Raw genomic sequence first — 19595 nt, 5'->3', positions numbered from 1 at the left:
TCCATCAACGTTAATGCGGGCAGAGCTGCTGAAGTACCAAGCATTAAAAGAGAGAAGGAATGCTTTGAAACACTCTGAATTATTTATCTGAGAAAAGAAATCAAAGTAAAAGATAAGAGAACCACACATTCACCACAGCGGCTGTCTAAGAGCTATTTTATATTCTCTTCTCTCCAAATACTATTATGGAAGCTCAAACAGGATCTGGGGTTACATTATGACTGACTTTTGGTGTGTGTGTCTTATTTTTGCTCCAGAGTTTCAAAACAGAAAGAAAACATTTAAGTAAAAAAATTCCCTAAAATTTATGTTATCCATAAAAACCTGTCCTATTCCTTCAACAGTTTTATCTAAGAAGGAGTGGGGAAGAAAGCAAAGAAGATAAAATATGCCATTTCGAAGTCCAAAAGCAGACTAAGCAAGATGCATGCTGGAAAATACTGTTGATGGCATATCATGCTCCAAAAATATCTCCAAGTGGTTTAGAGATTTATGAGCTCTATAATACAGCAAGAAAAGCAAATCCAGCTCTGTGAGCTTAGTAATAAAAAAAAAATAAGGTTGAAGTAACGCAACACATTCTCCAACCAACAACTTGTCAGTGGAATTTTTTAGTGGCTTCTTATTGTTTGAATTTTAAAGTCCATTTTCTTTCTGTAGCTACCTTTTCTGCAATGCGCAATTATTTATAAGGCAGGACTTTTAGCATATACTTTAACTGAACACATTTTCCGCTAAATCAGATGCAGCTATACAAAACAAGCTCATGAATTACTGCTGTAAACAGTGGGTTTCGAAATCAGCTAATCCACAATCCAAGAAAATGTCCTTTTAAGAGTGTGCAATTTAATTGGTAAAAATAGAGGATATTTAATTAAGGATTAGTTTCTTTGAAGAACAACTTCCTCGTTTTTTTAATGGCTTCCATTAAGTCTTACTAATATCTTATCTGATAATTGTAAGGCACACAGCCCCAGCACATCTGTTTAGCAGATAAGCAGTACTGGAAATCAGAAATATTACCTTACTAATTTCTCTGAGAAATGGATTTATTTGTTATGTAAGGGATGGACTGTGTATTGTCATATTCAGTTACAGGCAGATGAAAAGCCATTAGGAGCTCAAACAATTTCCCTCAGGTATCTGGCTGATTGAAACCTAATGCAGAATTTTACACAAAGTGAAAAATGCTTGCGAGTCTTGTGCTTTTGAATAAACAGTGTAAACTACAATACCTTGGAAAAAAGAGTCAAACCTATCCCTTCGATTACACGTTAACTCAACTCAGTAGGTGTTGTGATTCAATCTGTATAATCCAAAATTGTGGATTGTAAGGGAGCTTGAAACAAAAGAATATTGTCAGAAGAGGACTTGAGGGTAAATGTTGAAATCCGATTGACCTCTGAAAGGCAGTAGGGGTCTGGTGGTAATTACCCCACTCCTTTGAGTGACTGAATGTTTGGTGATCTATTTGGTATCAGAATCTCAGTGCTTCAGCTCAGATCCCAAATCTGCTAACAAAAAAATCCCTGAGTTGAGTAATTTTTAATCATCTGACTTCAGTGGAAATCAAGCTTGGATCATTTCACCAAGACGATGAAATATGTGAACTAGAACAGTTATGAAGCAATAGAAAAAGTGAAGAGGCCTTTATTTGTACGTGTGTGTGCATGTAAGTATATATATGTAAATATTCTGGAGGAACAAATGATGCTAATTGCTATTCATCTGCTATAGGCACTGCCAAACTCATGAACTCAACAGTGTCACCCTCAGGAAATCAGACTACTTTCTATAACAAACTAAACAGAATGTCAATAAACTACTAAGCTTCTTAGAACAAACATGTCTGAGAGGAATTTAAATGTTGGAATGAAAACATGAGTTTGTGTTGGAGCAAAAAAAAAAAAAAAATTGAAACCCAAATAGTTTTTAAAAATAGATATTTCAAGAACTTTCGGAATCATCCTCCTATCCCATTAGAAAAACCAATGAGACAGACTGTAAAAAAGCCGGGTGCAGCTCTGCCAATAGAGAGCTTTCAGATTTCAGGCTGGCCACCCACCTTTCCTTGGAAACATTTTCTTCCTAGTTAAGATGACAAATTTGGACTAGATGACCTTCAACAATTGCCAGTTCTAACAGGAGAAAATGAGGATAGAGACTTAAAATATTTCAGCATTGTGGTAAAAGAATCATGTAACTTGACATCAAACATGTTGCAGAAATACTGGCGGGAGGGCCCAGCGTGGCACCCTAGAGACTAAAATCCTCGCCTTATACACGCCAGGATCCAATACAGGTACCAGAGTTTGTGTCCTGGTGTCTCTGCTTCCTATACAATTCCCTGCCTGTGCTAGGAAGGCACAGCAGAAGATGGCCCAAAGCCTTGGGGTTCTTTACCCGGGTAGGAGACCCAGAAGAAGCTCCTGGCTCCAGCCGTTGTGGCCACTTGGGGAGTGAATCATTGGATGGAAGATCTTTCTCCTTATCTTTCTTCCTCTCTGTATCTCTGGCTTTCCAATAAAAAATAAATAAAAGAGAAAGAAATACTGGTAGAAAGGGAAAAGAAAAAATTCTAAACTTCTCAGTTCACTTTCACCTAGTATGACTGTAATCCTTTGTCATCCCGCACAGGGCAGGGTTAAGGTGCAAACAGAGTCAGCGTGACCAGCAACTGCATGAAGACAAGCGGAGTGCGGGAGCCTTTCTGGATTCATTCACAGCAGTCACTCTACATTCCTGATCCTGGAGAGTTTCGTTTTAGTTTCTCTAAAACGAGTTCCACTGCTTTACCCACAAGGTATTTTCAAGTAGCAATGTACCTTGTCAATACTACAAATTTACCTGGATTGGTTCTTCACACAATTTTACATATTCAAAGGATGCTTAATTCTGCCCATGACTTCCTTGAGTCATGGAACAATCGTGAATATTTCTTCAGATTGTTCTTTATTGCAGTAAACAATTTCCATGCTCTATTTAAACATATATGCCGTTGACAGCAGTGACTATGTCCTTTGAATCCTGAGCAAGGCTGTGACGCTAAGAATGCTAGGGAGGCAGGGCACATGAAAGGAAGGACCCCTCCTCCAGCTGTGGAGCTGAACTCAGCCTCTGACTTACTTGTAGCCCTTTGGCGTCAGGATGCACTTCGAGTTGTGCTGGCATGGGTTGAGGTCTTGGGCACAGAAGTCGAGCTTTTCCTCACACAGTTCGCCTGCAACATGGCACAAAGTGTTGTTAGTTCATAGAGAAAGGGCAACAGGCTTCCCCCACCGATCGTCTATGTCATGAGTCTTTTGATGAGCACAGCTTGTGATTGAAAATAAAACAAAAGCCAGAAGCACAGGTGTGCAGCCAGAAGAGCCTATCCTGGTTCTAGCTGCTGAAATCCTGTGATTTGGGACGACACAAATATTGTGACTGGTGACAGATATGTGCCCTGTTGGAATGCACTTTAAAAATTAGAGGAAGAAAATCAATGTTTTTCATGCTTGCTGCTATATTAGACTTTCTATTGAGGAATAGCATGGGTTCAAAACATCAATGATTATCCACAAGCTGAGCCCTTGCTAGCAACCACACCCGGGGATCCCCATCAAGTATCTCCCAAAAGTAAACCCCTTAACGGCTTCTCCTGGTCACTCAGCCCCCAAGGAAGCGTGCTCGCTTGATTAGATGATAGATTATTGTCTTGTTTTTTAAAAACCATAGTGACAAAAATCCATCCATATTTCTGGTGGATCATGTGATGTTTTCATAGAAGTAGACATGCATCATGTGCAACAAGGGTAAACATGTCACTTTAAACATGAATTGTTTATGATGAAAACATTCAAAATCATTTCTTCTCTTAAAGACAATGCTATAGTTACTTTAGTATGCAACAAAATTCCAGACCTTCTTATTTCTATGTAATTACTGTTCAGACCCACGTATCTCCCTCCCCCACACCCATCCCTGCTACCCCCATCTTTTATTTTATTTTTAACTTCTGCAGGGTAGATGTCTCATAGTCTACATAAGAATGAGATCATGCGGTACTGTGTCTTTGCAGATTAGCTGTGTCTGTTTTTGAATTTGATGTAAGTGGAATAATTGAGTATGCTTCCCTTTATTGTCTGGTTATTGTCTTATTCTATGGTTTTAAACTTGAAAAAAAGTCTCAAGTCTTCAGTCTCCAAGGTCTTATAAGTCTAGAAGAAAAATATTTCTTCTTAAGAATCATGGCAACTGCTCAAAGAATAACTCTAAGCCACATCCACTGAAGCATTATGAAGCCAGTGGAAGTGAAAAGCAGGGAGAGAACACACGTGCTCTCCATGAGCGCCATCTGGCTCCTGAAGAACAAGTATATGAACAAGGGAGCAAGTCCAGCCATACCGATTCTATGCATTCCTACACATATCGAAGCACACATCTGATGATCTCCTGGGAAATTTCCTCATTTACAATTCCATGGCCATTATTTCAAACCTATTTGGCCAAATATAATTTTCATTGAGAATAAGACTGTTCCAGTCATGATATACACTATTAAAGTGAACGGGAAAATGTGTTAAGAAGCCCTCTTTTCTACCTTGGTTTTTAATACATATGCAATAAATGTAAGCATACATAACACATCTGTTAATCAAATAAAGTGACAAAACTACATATTTCCAAGAAACTATTAGAACCGTCAATTGTCTCAAGATCTTAGATTTAAATATTGCTGGTTAAAAAACAAGTTTTCAGAATATCCCTTAGATAAGCCTGTGCTTTAAAATATAATGCTAATACATAGCTGCTTGCTAACAAAGAAGACTGCATCTTTTCCTCAATGCAGACATATCAATACACTAATCGAGTTACTACATAAATCAAATGGATGACAAATTCCTTTGTAATGTCTTAAATTTAATTGTACTGCAATCTCCTGTCTAAACCTATGATACAAAAGTTTTAACATGTATATATATATGTATATATATACATGTATATAAATATATACATGTTATATATATGTGTATATATATATATATATATATATGTATGTATATAATGTTGCTTTCACACAAGTCTATTTAAAGGTTTGAAATGCCCGCTGGTATTACTTTAAGTCAGACAATGACTGAATTTGTTCATTACACCTTATCATTCTACACTGATTAAATCACTCTCTTTTTTCTATTTGAATGCATCTAGTTGAGCTGTATGGTATTTAAAATAGTCTCCATCCAAGGTAGCTTTTGAAAAATCAAAGCTACAAAAGGATTGTGACTTATAATAATGTCATTCTATGCACATAAGAAACTACTTTAAAAATTATAATGGGTGGTATTTTATTCCTAATTCCCTTGATCCTGTGCAGCACAGTTAATCCCATATATTAATTGTTTGACACTGTGTTACACACTTGGGCTAATGCACCGGATGTAAATAAATCCAGTCCTCCACTAACTCCCAATCTATCAGCAGGGTAGGCCTGAGCTAGCGGAAGAACATAGACAAAATTTCATCTCAAAGCAGGAAAACAGAGTTGACCCTTTCTTTAGCACGAGGAATGTCTCTGTCAATCTGATATGGACAGGAGAATGGCAATAGTGCTGGGAAGCTGCTGATCAACCATTTTGAAAATTCATCAGAAATATCTGTAAGGTTAAGCATGCCAACTGGAACACGAGAAACTACATCTATGTCAAGAATCCCGTCTCTATTTAAGACTGGCATAACTATAACCACTTCTATAGTTCTAAAAGTACATGGGACTTTTTAGTGATCATTATATAATTACACCACAGACCTTGGTAAGAATGGGTGACTCTATCGACAGTGGTTAGCTCCTCTGCACCATGACCAAACTTTGTAAAGTTATAAATATTACACATATATTCTCTGTATCCCACCACTGTACAACTCACTTCTAACGTCCAATCTTCCAACCCATGCTGTTACCATCAGGGTATATTCACTAATTTCTGAATTTATTTCAACTCTCTGACTAGAATACTGGGTTTTCCTTTTGCTTTAATAACTATCGTTTAAGCAGTGCTACGGTCAATTTTCTAAGTATGTATGCTTTTTTCTGGAAACATCCTATACGTTTACAACCATTAATTACCCATTCGTAATCTTTACATATTTACTTGCTTGTACCAGTCTTATAGTACACATACTAGCAATATGTATTCAGCTACTTAATGGGCATTATATAGCGATTAATTCTGCATGCCAGTTTTCATACTTACAGGGGTAAATTTCAGATTGTTTATTTCATTTTTTTCTTTGACTACAACATCACAGACAGAAATTACAATGGAACATTTATTTTTCTAGGTGTCTATATTATAACTTTGTTGCTTTTGCATTGCTTATATTCTTGGCATAGTTAATGTATCTTTCCAGAAAATGGCATGATGGCATATGCAAATGATAGCTACTGACAGAATCAGTTCTGCCACTTAAGGCAAAAACTCTTATCTTCCCAACCTCTATTCAACTTGAATTTCACTTCAGTCTTCAGACATTTTTCTGTTTAATTTTTACTTACTCATTCATAATAGTAACAAAATAGCTTATATTCCTCCCTTTAAACATTACTTTAAAAAACATTACTTTTAATTTCCCATAACTGAATATTAAAATAAATGTTTTCATTGATCTTCTTTAGTTTCTTCTAGTTAAACTGGATTCTGCTATGTTGGGGTAAGGGCTGTTTTAACATTCACATAGCATTGTGAAAATGAGCTCAATACAAGATGGGAAACATTGCAAGTCCATTAGATCTGTAGGATGTATACCCACTTCTCAATCAACAGAAGAAAGGTGAGACTCTGGAGGCTGCATTGGTTTGCAGGAAGCACAGAAGTACTGACAAAATGTACCAATACCACGAGCTAAAATATGTCTAGCTACTACAAGCGCAACAGTACTTTCCTCAATGTTATACTATTGAGGAGAAATCGTGCAATTTTTACTTGGATATTCAGAATTGTTGCTGAGTTAGTGGAAAAATAATAGAAAACAAAGGGACCAAAATCTGTGTGTGTGTGTGTGTGTGTGTGTGTGTGTGTGTGTGTGTGTGTGTGTGTGTGTTTAATGCCTAGGGCCTGAAATGATATCATTAGTGGCACTCTCTCTTTCTGGGGTGATAAGGTACAATGTGACAGAAAGAGAGGGTAAAACTATGTTTTAATCCTCTGTCCATCACCATTAGGATTCTAGCCCTTAGCACTGTAAGAAGATGTTTATTTAAGTAGGCACAAGGAAAGAGATGGGCCCATCGGAGCAGTACAGGGTAATGTGTTTGAACGCAGGTCAAGGTTCATGAAGTTTCCAGTTAGACATGGAAATAGACAAACCTTAATACTGTTATTTGGCTTCAACCCATTCACAAAATTCTAAGAAATATTATTTATTTGCTTTTTGCCCTAGAATCTTCAATGTGCCCAGTGACAAAGTAACAGCACAGAACAAAATAGTAGCCTAGGCTTTGTCACTTCTCCTTTTGATTTTCTTCATGATCCCTTGCTTTCAATATTCTTTCTTTTATACATGAGACCAAAGAATGATTATTATGTCTGTGTGTTGGATGTATATGCTTTGGTGATGGAAAGTAGCCAACCAGGGGACCTGTTTTCTCGTGACACAAGAGCATTATGAACGGTCTGGTGCAACTGGTGATGGGAGTGGACTGTAAGCAATGGTGGGGTGAACCAGAACTTCTTGAAGAAACAGTGCCACAGGTCCTAGAAAGAGGGATCCTTCTGGGAACAATCTCACACCTTCTCCTTTGGTTGTCTCTGCTAATTACGTCTAATTAAGTGTGACAGAGTGCGATTGGGAATGGCCACGTTTTCCAGGGCTTCTGATCTGAACTGGCAGGGAATGCAGTGAGAGTCAGGGGTACGATTCCTTACAATCCCACACTTTAGGAAGTGCTATAATTAGGTACTGAAATCTGCAAATATGGTTTGTCAAAAGAATTTGATGTAGGGAGGCCACCACTCATCCTGGGTTTCTCAGGAAAGCCCTAAACCCATTGTATCAAGAGTTGTGAGACCATGCACACACAGAGATAACCTTACCTAAGTGATAAATACTATTTTCATCTGTAGAAGGGCAATCAGAATCTTTGCCATTGTGGGAGACAGAGCCAGTTGAATCTCCTATGAGAGGCCCAGGAGCCGTAGATAGGGAACCTCCTGGTCCACAGATTTACATAAAGGACTGCTAGACAACTGTGTACTGGGGAGCGGTCTCTTGCTGATTGAAATGTAAATAGATCAGACCCCCCCTTTCCATATGCCTGTGTGACTCTCAGTCCTTAAAAGTCTGAAGTTGTTAATAAACTTTGGCTGTCCTGCCATCATGACAGTCCATGAGTGCTACTATAGGCTCTGTGCACCAAGTCCATCGCTGCAAGACTGAACAGTAAGCATCTAGGAAAAGCTGGATACAAGAGTCAACACCATATTTGGAGTGAAGAGAAAGCTAGGTAATCTTATGGGGAAACTACTCTTATTGGGCAGATGGTATTGGGTTGTGTTGTTATTTCTTCAAGAGTCTTTTGCAACTGTATGCTACTTAAAAGAACTGATTGTTTACAGTAAGATGAGCTACTTAATTGTTCTGACATCCTGTTCTTCAGTGGAAAAATGATGCATTGGACTTACAGTTGCTTAACGTCAATTGAGAAAAAGTTTCTAAATAAATGGATAATACAGAGAGCAAGTTATGAGACAGAATAACAGGCACAACTTTAAGAAGCAACCTTACTGTATTTAGTGTTAAGCGTCAGTATGAGCCCAGAGCCCTTGTTGTACTGATTCTGTCAGTGTTATTGTGGGAAGGTAGAAACGCAACGCATTGCCGTGGCTCTTCTGAGAAACTGCAGTCTTGGCCTTACCTCCTGCCCGGACTCAGATCTAGGAATATGGCTAATTCCACATTTTATTATTTGCTTAAGATTTATTTGAAGGAAATGAGGGTGGGGAGAGAGGGGAGAGAGAGAGAGAGAGAGAGAGGGAGAGAAAGATTGATTTTGAGTCCAGTAGTTCAATACTCAAATAACCACACTGGCTGGGCTCGGACAGGGTAAACGCAGGAACCAAGAACTCCACCATGGTTTCCCACATTGGTGACAGAGGCCCAAATCCTTGGGCAATCTTCAACTGCCTTTCCAGGCATATTAGCAGGAAATGGTAACAGAAAAGAACCAACGCATCTTGGATTCTAACCAGAACACTGATATGGAATACAAATGTTGCAGGAGGTAGTTTAACTTACTGCCCCACAGTGCTGCCCCTCCACCCTGCAACTCACTTTAATATTGTCTTTTTTAAACAAATGGAGGAACTTTCTTTCATTCCTTACTTGCACCTCTCTTTACAGCATTTGTTTCTAAGTTTCTTATTACACCATTTACTGAAATTGTTTTAGAACTTCCCTATGCTTCCCCCTGATGCTCATAGAGTGGAATGTCTATGGCTTTTTCCAGTGGTTCTCACAGTAAATCATATTTTGGCATCATAGTAGGCTTATGTCTTCACTGCCAACTGTGAGTTTCTACATCTACCCAAATGACTTATTCTTACGCAGTGTATATGCCAAGTAAACATAACCTTGGCTTTGTGATGGGTGTTAAGCAGATTTCATGGTGCTGAAGAAGCAGGACTGTGTCTCTCAGAATCAACAGGGCTACTCTCCTAGAAAGGTGAGCCTTGGTGAGGGCATAGTGAGGAATGAGAGGCACTGGCAGAGGCTCTGAGCAGAAGGTAGCATGAAGAATGTGTGTCTTCAAGATAGAAGTGAACTGTGGCACCAAGGTAAGTCAAAGAAGTTGATTAGGGTCATGTTATGGTCTCTGTTTTGGTCTCTTGGTGATAATGGACTCGAAGGGGATTAAGCCAGACAATGACCAGATGACATCTGCACTTGGAAAACAACATTTTGCCTGTGGTGGAGAATGGCTTGCTGAAGGACAGAGACTCGTGGATGACCCAGAGAGCTGCAGCGCTGTGATGGACTGGGTAAGCATACGTGTAAAGACGTGCAGAGCCATTGTCTCAGATTTGCAAGCTTCTGAAGTGTAAGTCCTGGTGTTTTGGGGAAACATTCAGTTTTAAATACAACTGTGCGGGGACATGAGCTGGCCTGTTTCCCCCTACAGAAGTCTTAGAATCACTTGTCCTCAGAATATGACCATACTGGAGCAACAGTGTTTAAGGAGTGAAGTTAGGATGAGGTAAGAGATTGGACAGAAAGCCAACGTGGCTGATTATCTTATTTAAAAAACAGGGAGGGCCCGGCGCAGTGGCCTAAGCAGCTAAAGTCCTCACCTTGAATGACCTGGGATCCCATATGGGTGCCAGTTCTAATCCAGGCAGTTCCACTTCCCATCCAGCTGCCTGCTTGTGGCCTGGGAAAGCAGTGGAGGATGGCCCAAAGCCTTGGGCTCCTGCACCCACACGGGAGACCTGGAGAAGTTCCTGGCTCCTGACTTCGGATCGGCGCAGCATAGGCCGCTGCAGTCACTTGGGGAGTGAATCATTGGACAGAAGATCTTGCTCTCTGTCTCTCCTCCTCTTTGTATATCTGACTTTGCAATAAAAATAAGTAAATCTTTAAAAAAAATGGGGAAAATTCAGATGCAAAAATAATATTCACAGAGGGAAGATGACGGCAGAAGCACAGAAGGAGGCCAGCTAACAAAGCTTAGAACTTATCACAGACTTCAAGTAAGACTAGCGGTGGGGACATTTTGATTTCAGGCTTTTTGCCTCCTGAACTGTGAGCTATTTTACTTAACCTTGAAGGCCCTGGAGCTGTGATTTTTCGTTACAGCAGTGCTAGTAAACCAATAATTGTGGTAATTTCCAAATATGGCAGGATCGCAGCATGAACTAGAATTTTAAATGGTGTGATTGTTTTCCTCTCCACCCCATCCTAATTTCCACGTCTCCTTCCTCTCTTGATGTGTCACTGTCCTCCACCATGTCTCAACTTTTCCTTTGGGACTTTGAGGTTCTCTAACAGTGGAGGCTCTAATAAGCAGTGCATGAAGGCAAAGTGCCTCCTGACCATGACCTTTGAAATTCCGTAGAACCATGGTGGGGAAGGAACAGAGTGGAAGAGTTCAATTCTACATTTGCTGCCTGGGTCAGGACACTGAGGAGTCTGGCTGACCCGGGCTAGTAAACACTTGTACCTCTAAAGAGAAATTCTTGCTAGCTGTTACAGCTGAGACTAACCAAGTGGGCATGACAACTTGTGTCCTAGCTGGATATATTAAAGATAGCAAAATTAAAAAAACATAAAGTACCGTGTCTCACGGAATGGAGACAAGTGAGCTCAATGGCTTGCTTCATCCAACATTGCACTAGGGATTACTGTGAATGACTTCTGCAATGGATAACAACTACTAACACAGACAGCATCATTACGGAGAACATCTACGAAAGTTCTGTTCATGTAAAATATGACCAAAACATAAAGAATCATGAAAGTGGAGGGCATGTAATTTCTCCATATTTTTTTTCTAATTACCATAAAAACATGGTTAACTAATGGTAGTGTTGAGATTCTTGATTACAGTGATTCTTTGGCAAATAATGAAGACATATGATATATGAGAGTGACTCCTACTTTCTGAAATGAGTAAGAGTGGTGTAAAAGGAAATTCTTCACTTCTAATATTATTGATTTACATGTTCTCTCTCAAAAGCTGTTTCAGTTTAACTTCCTTAATACAATATTGGGAAGGAATTTCTTGAGCTGGATCCAGCACATGATTAAAGGATGAGCATGAAAAAGCCTTACCCTGGAGAAGTTACCAGATGGAAAATCCAGAGAACTAAAACAAATGTCTCATCCGCAATTGTCCCTTAAGTTTCCTTTAGAGACAGATACAGACAGCATCCTGGCCTGGAAACAGGCCTCAGTGACAACAATATTACTAATCGGTATTGAAAGTTATACTGCACACTTCAAAAAATGCATTGTGACCTCTGCAGAGATCTGTTCTGGAAATTATACTAATCAGAGAGATGGAAAAGAGTCACAGGATGGATGATTGTAGTAATTGCTTTCTCTGTACCAACAAACTAGAGGAATAGCTTATCTCGTCTGAGGTGGTTAGCCAACAAGCTTGCTCAGCAGAAAGGAACTTGGTTATTTGATCCTCAGATTTAGAATTTCTGGAATTTTCTAACTCAAAATCACTTCTTAAAATGTTAAGGGTAGGTAATGAATGACTGAGTACACAATTTCTACTGAATTATTCCAAAAGTTGGTCATTTAAATTCAGGTTAGGAATGTTTATAACCAAAGTAATTGTAGGTGCCAATATATAGAGTTGTTGGAATACCTGGCTATCGCTAGCCTCTGCTAATGTAACTGGATTATTTTGCTCTGTTTCTGAAACAGATGAAATCTCAGAATCTGCCCTAACTTATACATATTACAAAGGGTCTGAGAACAAGTCTGTAGCTCACAGTGTGTTCCGTATGTGTTTTTATGTATAAAGTGTAGCAAACCAGTCCTTTATTGTTATTATTCAGAAAAGATCCTTAATACTGATTATAATAGACAGAGGCTTTGGGACAGCAATCTGAATAACTGGACCAGAATTCTAGCATTAAATTTAATCACTTATGACATTTTCAAAAATACTTGCAGCAAGGGAGGAAGTCTGGTTGAATTCCTGACAGAATCCCCAAGACACAGATTTATGGAGGGTCAAACACATAATTCAAGTTACCTGCATTTTGTGCTCTTGCTGAATAGATCATACTAATTTTATTCTATTTGGATTTTCTCAGCTAGGGAAAGGGTCATAGGAGCCAAAGACTGGATGAAATAAGTGAGATTTAATTTTTTTAAAGTATGCTGCCTGAGGCATGGAGTACCAATTTACACTCCTGTCCTTTTCACTTCTCAGAGAACTCATAAGCAAACCGGTGAATCAAGTGCTTGATAAAAATATGTTTTTATTAATTTTCTTTTATTTGTGGGGGGCAGTAAAGTGTTTTAGGAATGCTAATAAGGGAGGTTCAATGGCATAAAGGACAGCTGAAGGAAGCAAGGAGAAAGGACAAGAACAAGCATGTGCTTGGGTCCTGTTCACCTTCCCAGGCTATTGACTCCAATCTCAATACAGCTTCTTCTGCCGAGCAATGACCACACCAACAAGTGGAGACGGTGACTTTGAGAATCATGGAATTGCACATGTCAGCATGTAAGCAGCATGTTTTGGAAAAGCTGGGGATGCGATTGTATCTGAATATCTGCTGTTCCAGAAACTTAAAAGTCAATCCAGTTCCAAATGAAAATCATACATTTCCTATTTGCTATTTTTTTTTCACACACACAGAAACACTTGTCTCCTCTCACAGATCTGGGAAAATTGATGACTTGTAGGTGAGGGTGGACACAGCTGATGGGATTATGAGACGCGTCTCATAACTAAATCGGACCTGCAAGAAAGGCAGTCCTCCCCTGTCACCATGGGGGTTCTGTGCCAAGATCCTGCAGAGACCCAAGGCCCCAAGTGCTCATTTATATAAAATGGCACAATAGTTACTGCAATCTGAAAAACATCCTCTATATACTTTAAAAGATTGCTGGGTTGCATAACATTTCCCACAATGTACGTGCTACACAAAAAGTGATGTTGATGTCTTGTTTCTAGAATAATGACAAGTAAAGACATTTGTAGCTTTTCAACACAAACGCACTTGTCTCCCCAAGCATCTTCTATCCATTTTGGGTAAACCGCAGATAAAAACCCTGCGAATACCGAGGACCAGCTACATACAAACTTTCTGTTATTTGCTAAACTATGCCAGTTCTTTTTGCTTTATCTTTTGCTCAAGTTTAAAAATGTAGGCCCTAGATCCTGTGACATAGAAGATACCCATTCTCCAGGCTGAGGCATGTTTTTGCTCTTTTTTTTTTTTAAGAAAAATATTTGTTTATTAAAAATAGGAATGATCAAAAAAACATGTTGCAAATTAACATATTTCCCAGAAAGATAATATTTTTTCTTGCGTTTGTTTTCTAAATGATATGAAAAGTGCTGTACAATGAGGCTTGTATGCCAAATAATTTTATCAGCATTCATGTTGAGAAATAAATGTTCTTTTACTTACAAACTAGTGACATAGCTATATTATTAATGTTCCAAGCAAATGAGAAGTACAACATTGTAGTGGTTAACTATCTGACCTGATATGAACTTGAAGCAGATTCCAAGCCAAGGATTTTGGTAAGCCAACATAATATTTTATGGGTTTTCTATCACTTTCAATGTTGTATATTGTTGTCCTGTATAAGCTATTTTCTCAATAAAAATTTTACACATTTTTAAATACAAAAGCTTTCCTCTCCAAATAAATAAACAACAACAACAAAAAATGATTTTTTTTCACCCCTTGTTGTTTTTCACTCCTTGTTGGAACCCTGCAACTAAATAACCAAGCCAATTCCAACAGCTACTGAAACTCCAAAAAGTATCTGACTCAGTTTTCAAAATAAATAAACCAAAATCAAATTGAATAAAAGTTGGTTAAGCTAAATTGCAGATCTACGCTCAGTGGGTACTATCTGCTAAATAAAAAGAAAACAGTTCCTTGAAAATGTTTTCTGAGAACTCCAATGTAACTAAGAAAGTAAAAAATTGGAAGTTGAATGAACAAAACACAATACTGCCTGATTGGCAAACAGTCCACTTCAGTTAAAACAGCCTGAAATTTCAGTTGCCCTTATTTGAGGTTTTCAAATACACTTGAAACAACAATATTGATTTCTGTACGGAGATCTTGCATATCTTCTAACTGAATTAATAACAGAAAAGTCACTGTTACTAAGGGATCACAGACATCTAAGACACAAAGAGAAAAGGTATCCATCCAGCTAGATCCACGAGTTCTTCAGTGTTCACCACATCCCCACTGCAAAATAGAGCGAAAGGGCAGAAGAACCACAGGCCTATCCATAAACACCTAATCGATGCTGGCATTCATCAGGTACTTTGCTATTTCATGTGCCAACAAAACAGACTTCTTGCCTGCACTTCATTTTGTGGCTGAGGCCTTCACTCTTTGCAAATGTACGTAAGGACAACGGTGTATAGTAAGTTGAAAGACGGTGTTAACAGCAAAAGAAAAGCTGTTCAGCAGAGGCGTTAGTTAAAGCTACTGTGAGTGTTCAGAGAAACTGGATCTGGAAGACGGCAGCAAGGAAGAGGACCCTGGTACCACCGCAAGACTCCCCAGTCAGACACAGGCTTGTACCCGGTCCTCAGGTCACCGCTGTGTGTTCTTGAGCAAGTGCATTGTTGCTACCTTGTAAATACTATTCACCTGTTTTTTTTCACACCTAGAATTCTCTCAATTTACCCATACGCTGACTAATTAGGCAGGTTCTGTTTTCCTAAGGAAGTTATGCAGGTGCTACAAGGAAATCAAAATTCGATTTCTAATTAGGTTATGGATTAAAATATACAGAATGGTTTGACTCCTTTTAGAGAGAAAACTCAGCACCAAATCCTTGGAAATGAAAATACACCTTTTATAAACTAAGTATGAAATTTAGTGAACAAAGTCACATGGTGATTTAAAACACCGTGGCATTGCCAAACTTGCTCCTAGGGACACACACAGCTATTTAAGGACATATTCCTCTGACATTTTAACTGCTCTTGTGTGTCTACCCCAGGCCACTAAAAAGAAAAGATGACATTTAACTAAGGAAACCACAGGATGCATTCATTAATAAACAAAGAATAGCACAGGTAATATTTTTTACATTCTAAAATATGATACCCTTTTGTGTTTTCCAACACTACAAAATAAATAAGCAGACACAGCAAACCATTCAAAACATGCAAGAGAAATAAAGTAAATCTTTAGAAAGAGATAAGAGAACCTCAGCATATTTCCGTATTAGCCTTATAACCTTACTGCAGGTGCTTCACAGGCCCTGCTGAGTTTCTTTTAGAGTACTCTTCCTGTACTTGTTGCTCGGTCTCTTCTGGTAAGCTGAATGATTACGACTCCAGTATTGTTAGAATGTTTGACTCCCTAAGAGAATTTCATGAGGATTCTATCCTGATTCCAGATACGTCATCAGTCTAAGACTCCCTTTCCTGGGCCTTGGTTTGTTGAGGGAACCCTGAGACGTGGTACTCATGTCAGTGATTAGGCAGGGTCCTTTTCATGCTCTATAAATACTGTCTAGTACCCAGGGCACTCTGGAATACAGATTTGACAAGTTCATTTAATAACTTAACCTCTTGGGCCATGTAATTTTTCGTATATAAATGGTTCTATAAAGTATACATCTTCAAGCGTTTTTCATGAAAACAACTTCAAGTGTTTTCATGTTTCCAAAGTCCTGGAAAAGGGTGCACTATGTCTTTCTGTCTACAGCCTAGGTACTATATTAGATTTTCATTATCAAAATAACACCTTTGTAATTTTTTTAAAGTAAAAGCATACAGACAAGTAAAAAATAGAAAATATGACTTAATGTCTTTAAAGCCACCTTTCTTGGCACCAAGAGAATTTCTATTATAGACTACTGGAAATCGGTAACTACCTTTCAGAGACCCACTCTACTGCGTCTACCTTCTCCATGTACCAAGGCAGACATCTGCTAGACATACTGCTTTCAGATTCCATACGTCATCTACGTTCCTTTACCATGTGCACACAGTGAAATCTATGCAGCTTTAGAAGGAGGGAAACTAAAACGAAAATCATAATAGACTTAAAAGGCAACTAACCTTTTTCCACCTCATTCAGATTAGCAGCTGGCAGCGACAAAGACAGAAGAGACAAGAGACTTTTACATTGCAATACAACAACAGAGCACATCAAGCCAATGCACAGCATTAACAACGGAGAAGCCAGGTGAGAGAGCAAACCGAGGCGTCGATTCTTACCTACAGCTGGGCCAAACGCACACACATGGAGAGAATGAAGCCAAAGGTAAACCATCCCAGGGAACTAGAGATCTGCTTCTAATGTGGGGGGACGTGTAGCAACCAGCAGCTTTACTGTTTATGATGTACACAAACGGCTGGTGAATGGGCATTAGAGACTTAGCAGAGGGATAATGGTACAAAATGGGAAAATTAAAGTGTTCTGATTACTTTTCTTAAAGTGTACTTGAAGGCTTAATATGCCAATTTATTTGAAAACTCTTTATTTTGCTGAATTTATACAATCCCATTAAGTAATATGAAAGCCTCCAATGTGATCATGCTCGAATGTGGTGCCAGGAGAACACAGCTAATACCTACTCAGTCTTGAGACAGAACACCTTGGGTTCAACTCAACACCTGACATTTTAAGCTATCCATGCCTTTAACACTGCGTGGGACTCACATTCTAATTTTCATCTTTTTATAGGTTTGGGGCTTGTGCAAAATTTAAGGCATTCATTGAAAATGTACCGCTAACAAAAGTCTTGGTTTAGAAAGGATATAATAGTGGACCTCCACTCTTTGAAGCTTTTAAAATGAAAAGCCTAGAATTACATCTAAAATTACATGTTTAAGAATTTTTAAATCTCCTTTTCCTGATACTTAGCATAATTCTTTTAATTTAGAATCAAAGTGAACCCAACTTTTAAAAATTTATCTTGTAAAGAACGACAGCCATCACTGGACAGGTGTTGGCAACTAGCTGGTCGATGATGGGTTGAAGCTGATACGTAAGAAACATTTCTGAGACTAGCAGATGGTACGGTATGGCAAGTTTGAAGTAACAGAAAAAGGGTGCTTGCTGCTGCCCTTCATGCGGTCAATCTCAGGAGCGGGAAGGAAAAGTGAATTTTCTCTTCCAGTCGCCAACAAACTACTTATGGTGATGTTTTGGCTGTTCAGAGCTTTAAAAATGTTCAGTAAATTTCTGAACGGTGGCTCATTTGATTTTGAACATTTCCAGCTGACAGTTATAGATCGCTCATTATGTCATGATGTTTCTGTCCCATGACTTTCACTGCTCTGACTTCTCTCTGTTGACAACACTCTGTCCAATTTGACCCTTGTGCTATAAAGCTTTATTTGCTTCTGTTAGGCAGTGTTCAGTCTCTCACTGTACGTCTTTGGGATACAGAGTAAAAAAAAAAAAAGATCTTCAAAGGAAAAAGCAAATTGTGACTGTAATGATTTCTAAACAATGACAACATTATATTTTCTGAGCATAGCAGGGCCTCTGTTCCCAGATTTCATGCTCATTAATCAGATTCCAAACTAAAATTTAAAACAATACAGTCACATTATAACAAAATTCCTCCTTCACTGTAGGCTTGGATGGAGCAGGATATGAAATGCTAGGGTCTCATTTAAGCTTCCCTATAAGAGGTCACTTATGTGCCATTGATTTCAAAATCTGTAGATGACTGATGTTTTACAAATGAGCTAATTTCACATGTGCACAAAAGTACTACAGTTAAAACAGGAGTTACAAACTTGCAGCATGTGTCTATCTTTTTTAATGTTAAATTGTCACTCTTTTCATGGCCCACAAGATATAATCCGAAAGTCCAACAGTAATATCTCCAGCTCTGTATGCACGCACTTTCTCTTGAGTCCAATAATGTTGTTGCCCAAGTTAAGGCAATCTAACATTGTAATAGCTGTAAGCGAAAAGACTAAATATCTGTTAGTTCTTGTTCAGAGATAATGGCTCTTGACAGATTCCCTTGTGACAGCTTTCATGATATCACATTTTGGCTAAACTTTACGTCTTCACAACAGGTTTCAAAGAAAGAAAGTTGACGTGGTGGAGGAAGTGAGGCTACCTCACATTTATCACGGCATCTTGCATTGGACTGAATACTTAGGATGGGAGAGCATGAGTTAAAGGGTAGATGAGCAGGGGTAAGACTATGATCTAGCAAATCATACACCAAATTAAGGGGACCCACCTAAACAGCTCAGAAGATCCTAAAATACGCAAATCATCAACAAAAACACACAAGACCCTGAATATGGCCATGCTCCTAAGTTAAGATTTCTTCAGGAAGGGATGTGCACATATCCATGTGTGTACACTGCTCCATTCTCAGGAGGGCACTGTCTACCCATAGTGTACTTGGAATTGTTGTGTCCAATTTGCACATGAAGGAATCAGAGCACGTTGATTTAAAGAGGCCTTCAAAATTAACAGGGTTCAAAAGCCCTTTCTATAATGATCCAGAACAGCAATGGAAAAATACAGCTATTCTTTCCTACCAAGCTCCTGATCCCAGACATTGATGCAAATCCTGGGTTTACTGTACAGGTCTACGTAAGTCCATCCCCTAAGTTCAGATTCTCACGGCAGCCCTTAGGGCTCCAGATTTGGTTACACTTTCCACAGAATAATGACAAGGATCTGTGTTTTGGCACAAAAAAATATTGGTATGGAGGTCAAAGCTGGCTCCAGCCAAAGTCTTTCCAGCTACTTTAGGAAAAAAATATACATGCTAAATATAATTGTTCCCTGCATTAATCCAGAATGTCAATGGACTCTCAATATCTGCTTTGTATATGTATGCAACTGGATGGTGGTTCAACATGCTCTGATTTCTAATGGGAACTCAGTTTGATGTAACTTTCA

The 19595-nt window shown here is 38.7% G+C and overlaps 1 protein-coding gene across 6 annotated transcripts in view; it reads right to left on the bottom strand.

Annotated features, from left to right (window-relative positions):
* SLIT2 (slit guidance ligand 2) overlaps nt 1-19595 on the bottom strand; it is a 330053-nt gene that overhangs the window by 23595 nt on the left and 286863 nt on the right. For 5 of the 6 annotated variants that reach the window (XM_040966490.1, XM_040966491.1, XM_040966489.1 and 2 more), the window contains one exon: nt 3127-3220. In XM_040966490.1, the coding sequence (XP_040822424.1) occupies nt 3127-3220 (94 nt within the window). Of the gene's footprint in view, nt 1-3126; nt 3221-16771; nt 16799-19595 lie in introns of all 6 variants that reach the window. The other variant, XM_040966487.1, reaches the window with a different exon arrangement.

Source organism: Ochotona curzoniae, unplaced genomic scaffold (genome assembly GCF_017591425.1).
Source record: "Ochotona curzoniae isolate NIBS_2020 unplaced genomic scaffold, NIBS_Ocur_1.0 scaffold_4505, whole genome shotgun sequence".
Lineage (NCBI taxonomy): Eukaryota > Metazoa > Chordata > Mammalia > Lagomorpha > Ochotonidae > Ochotona > Ochotona curzoniae.
The sequence above is the reverse complement of the archived record's forward strand: the minus strand, read 5'-3'. Positions and strand labels throughout refer to the sequence as shown.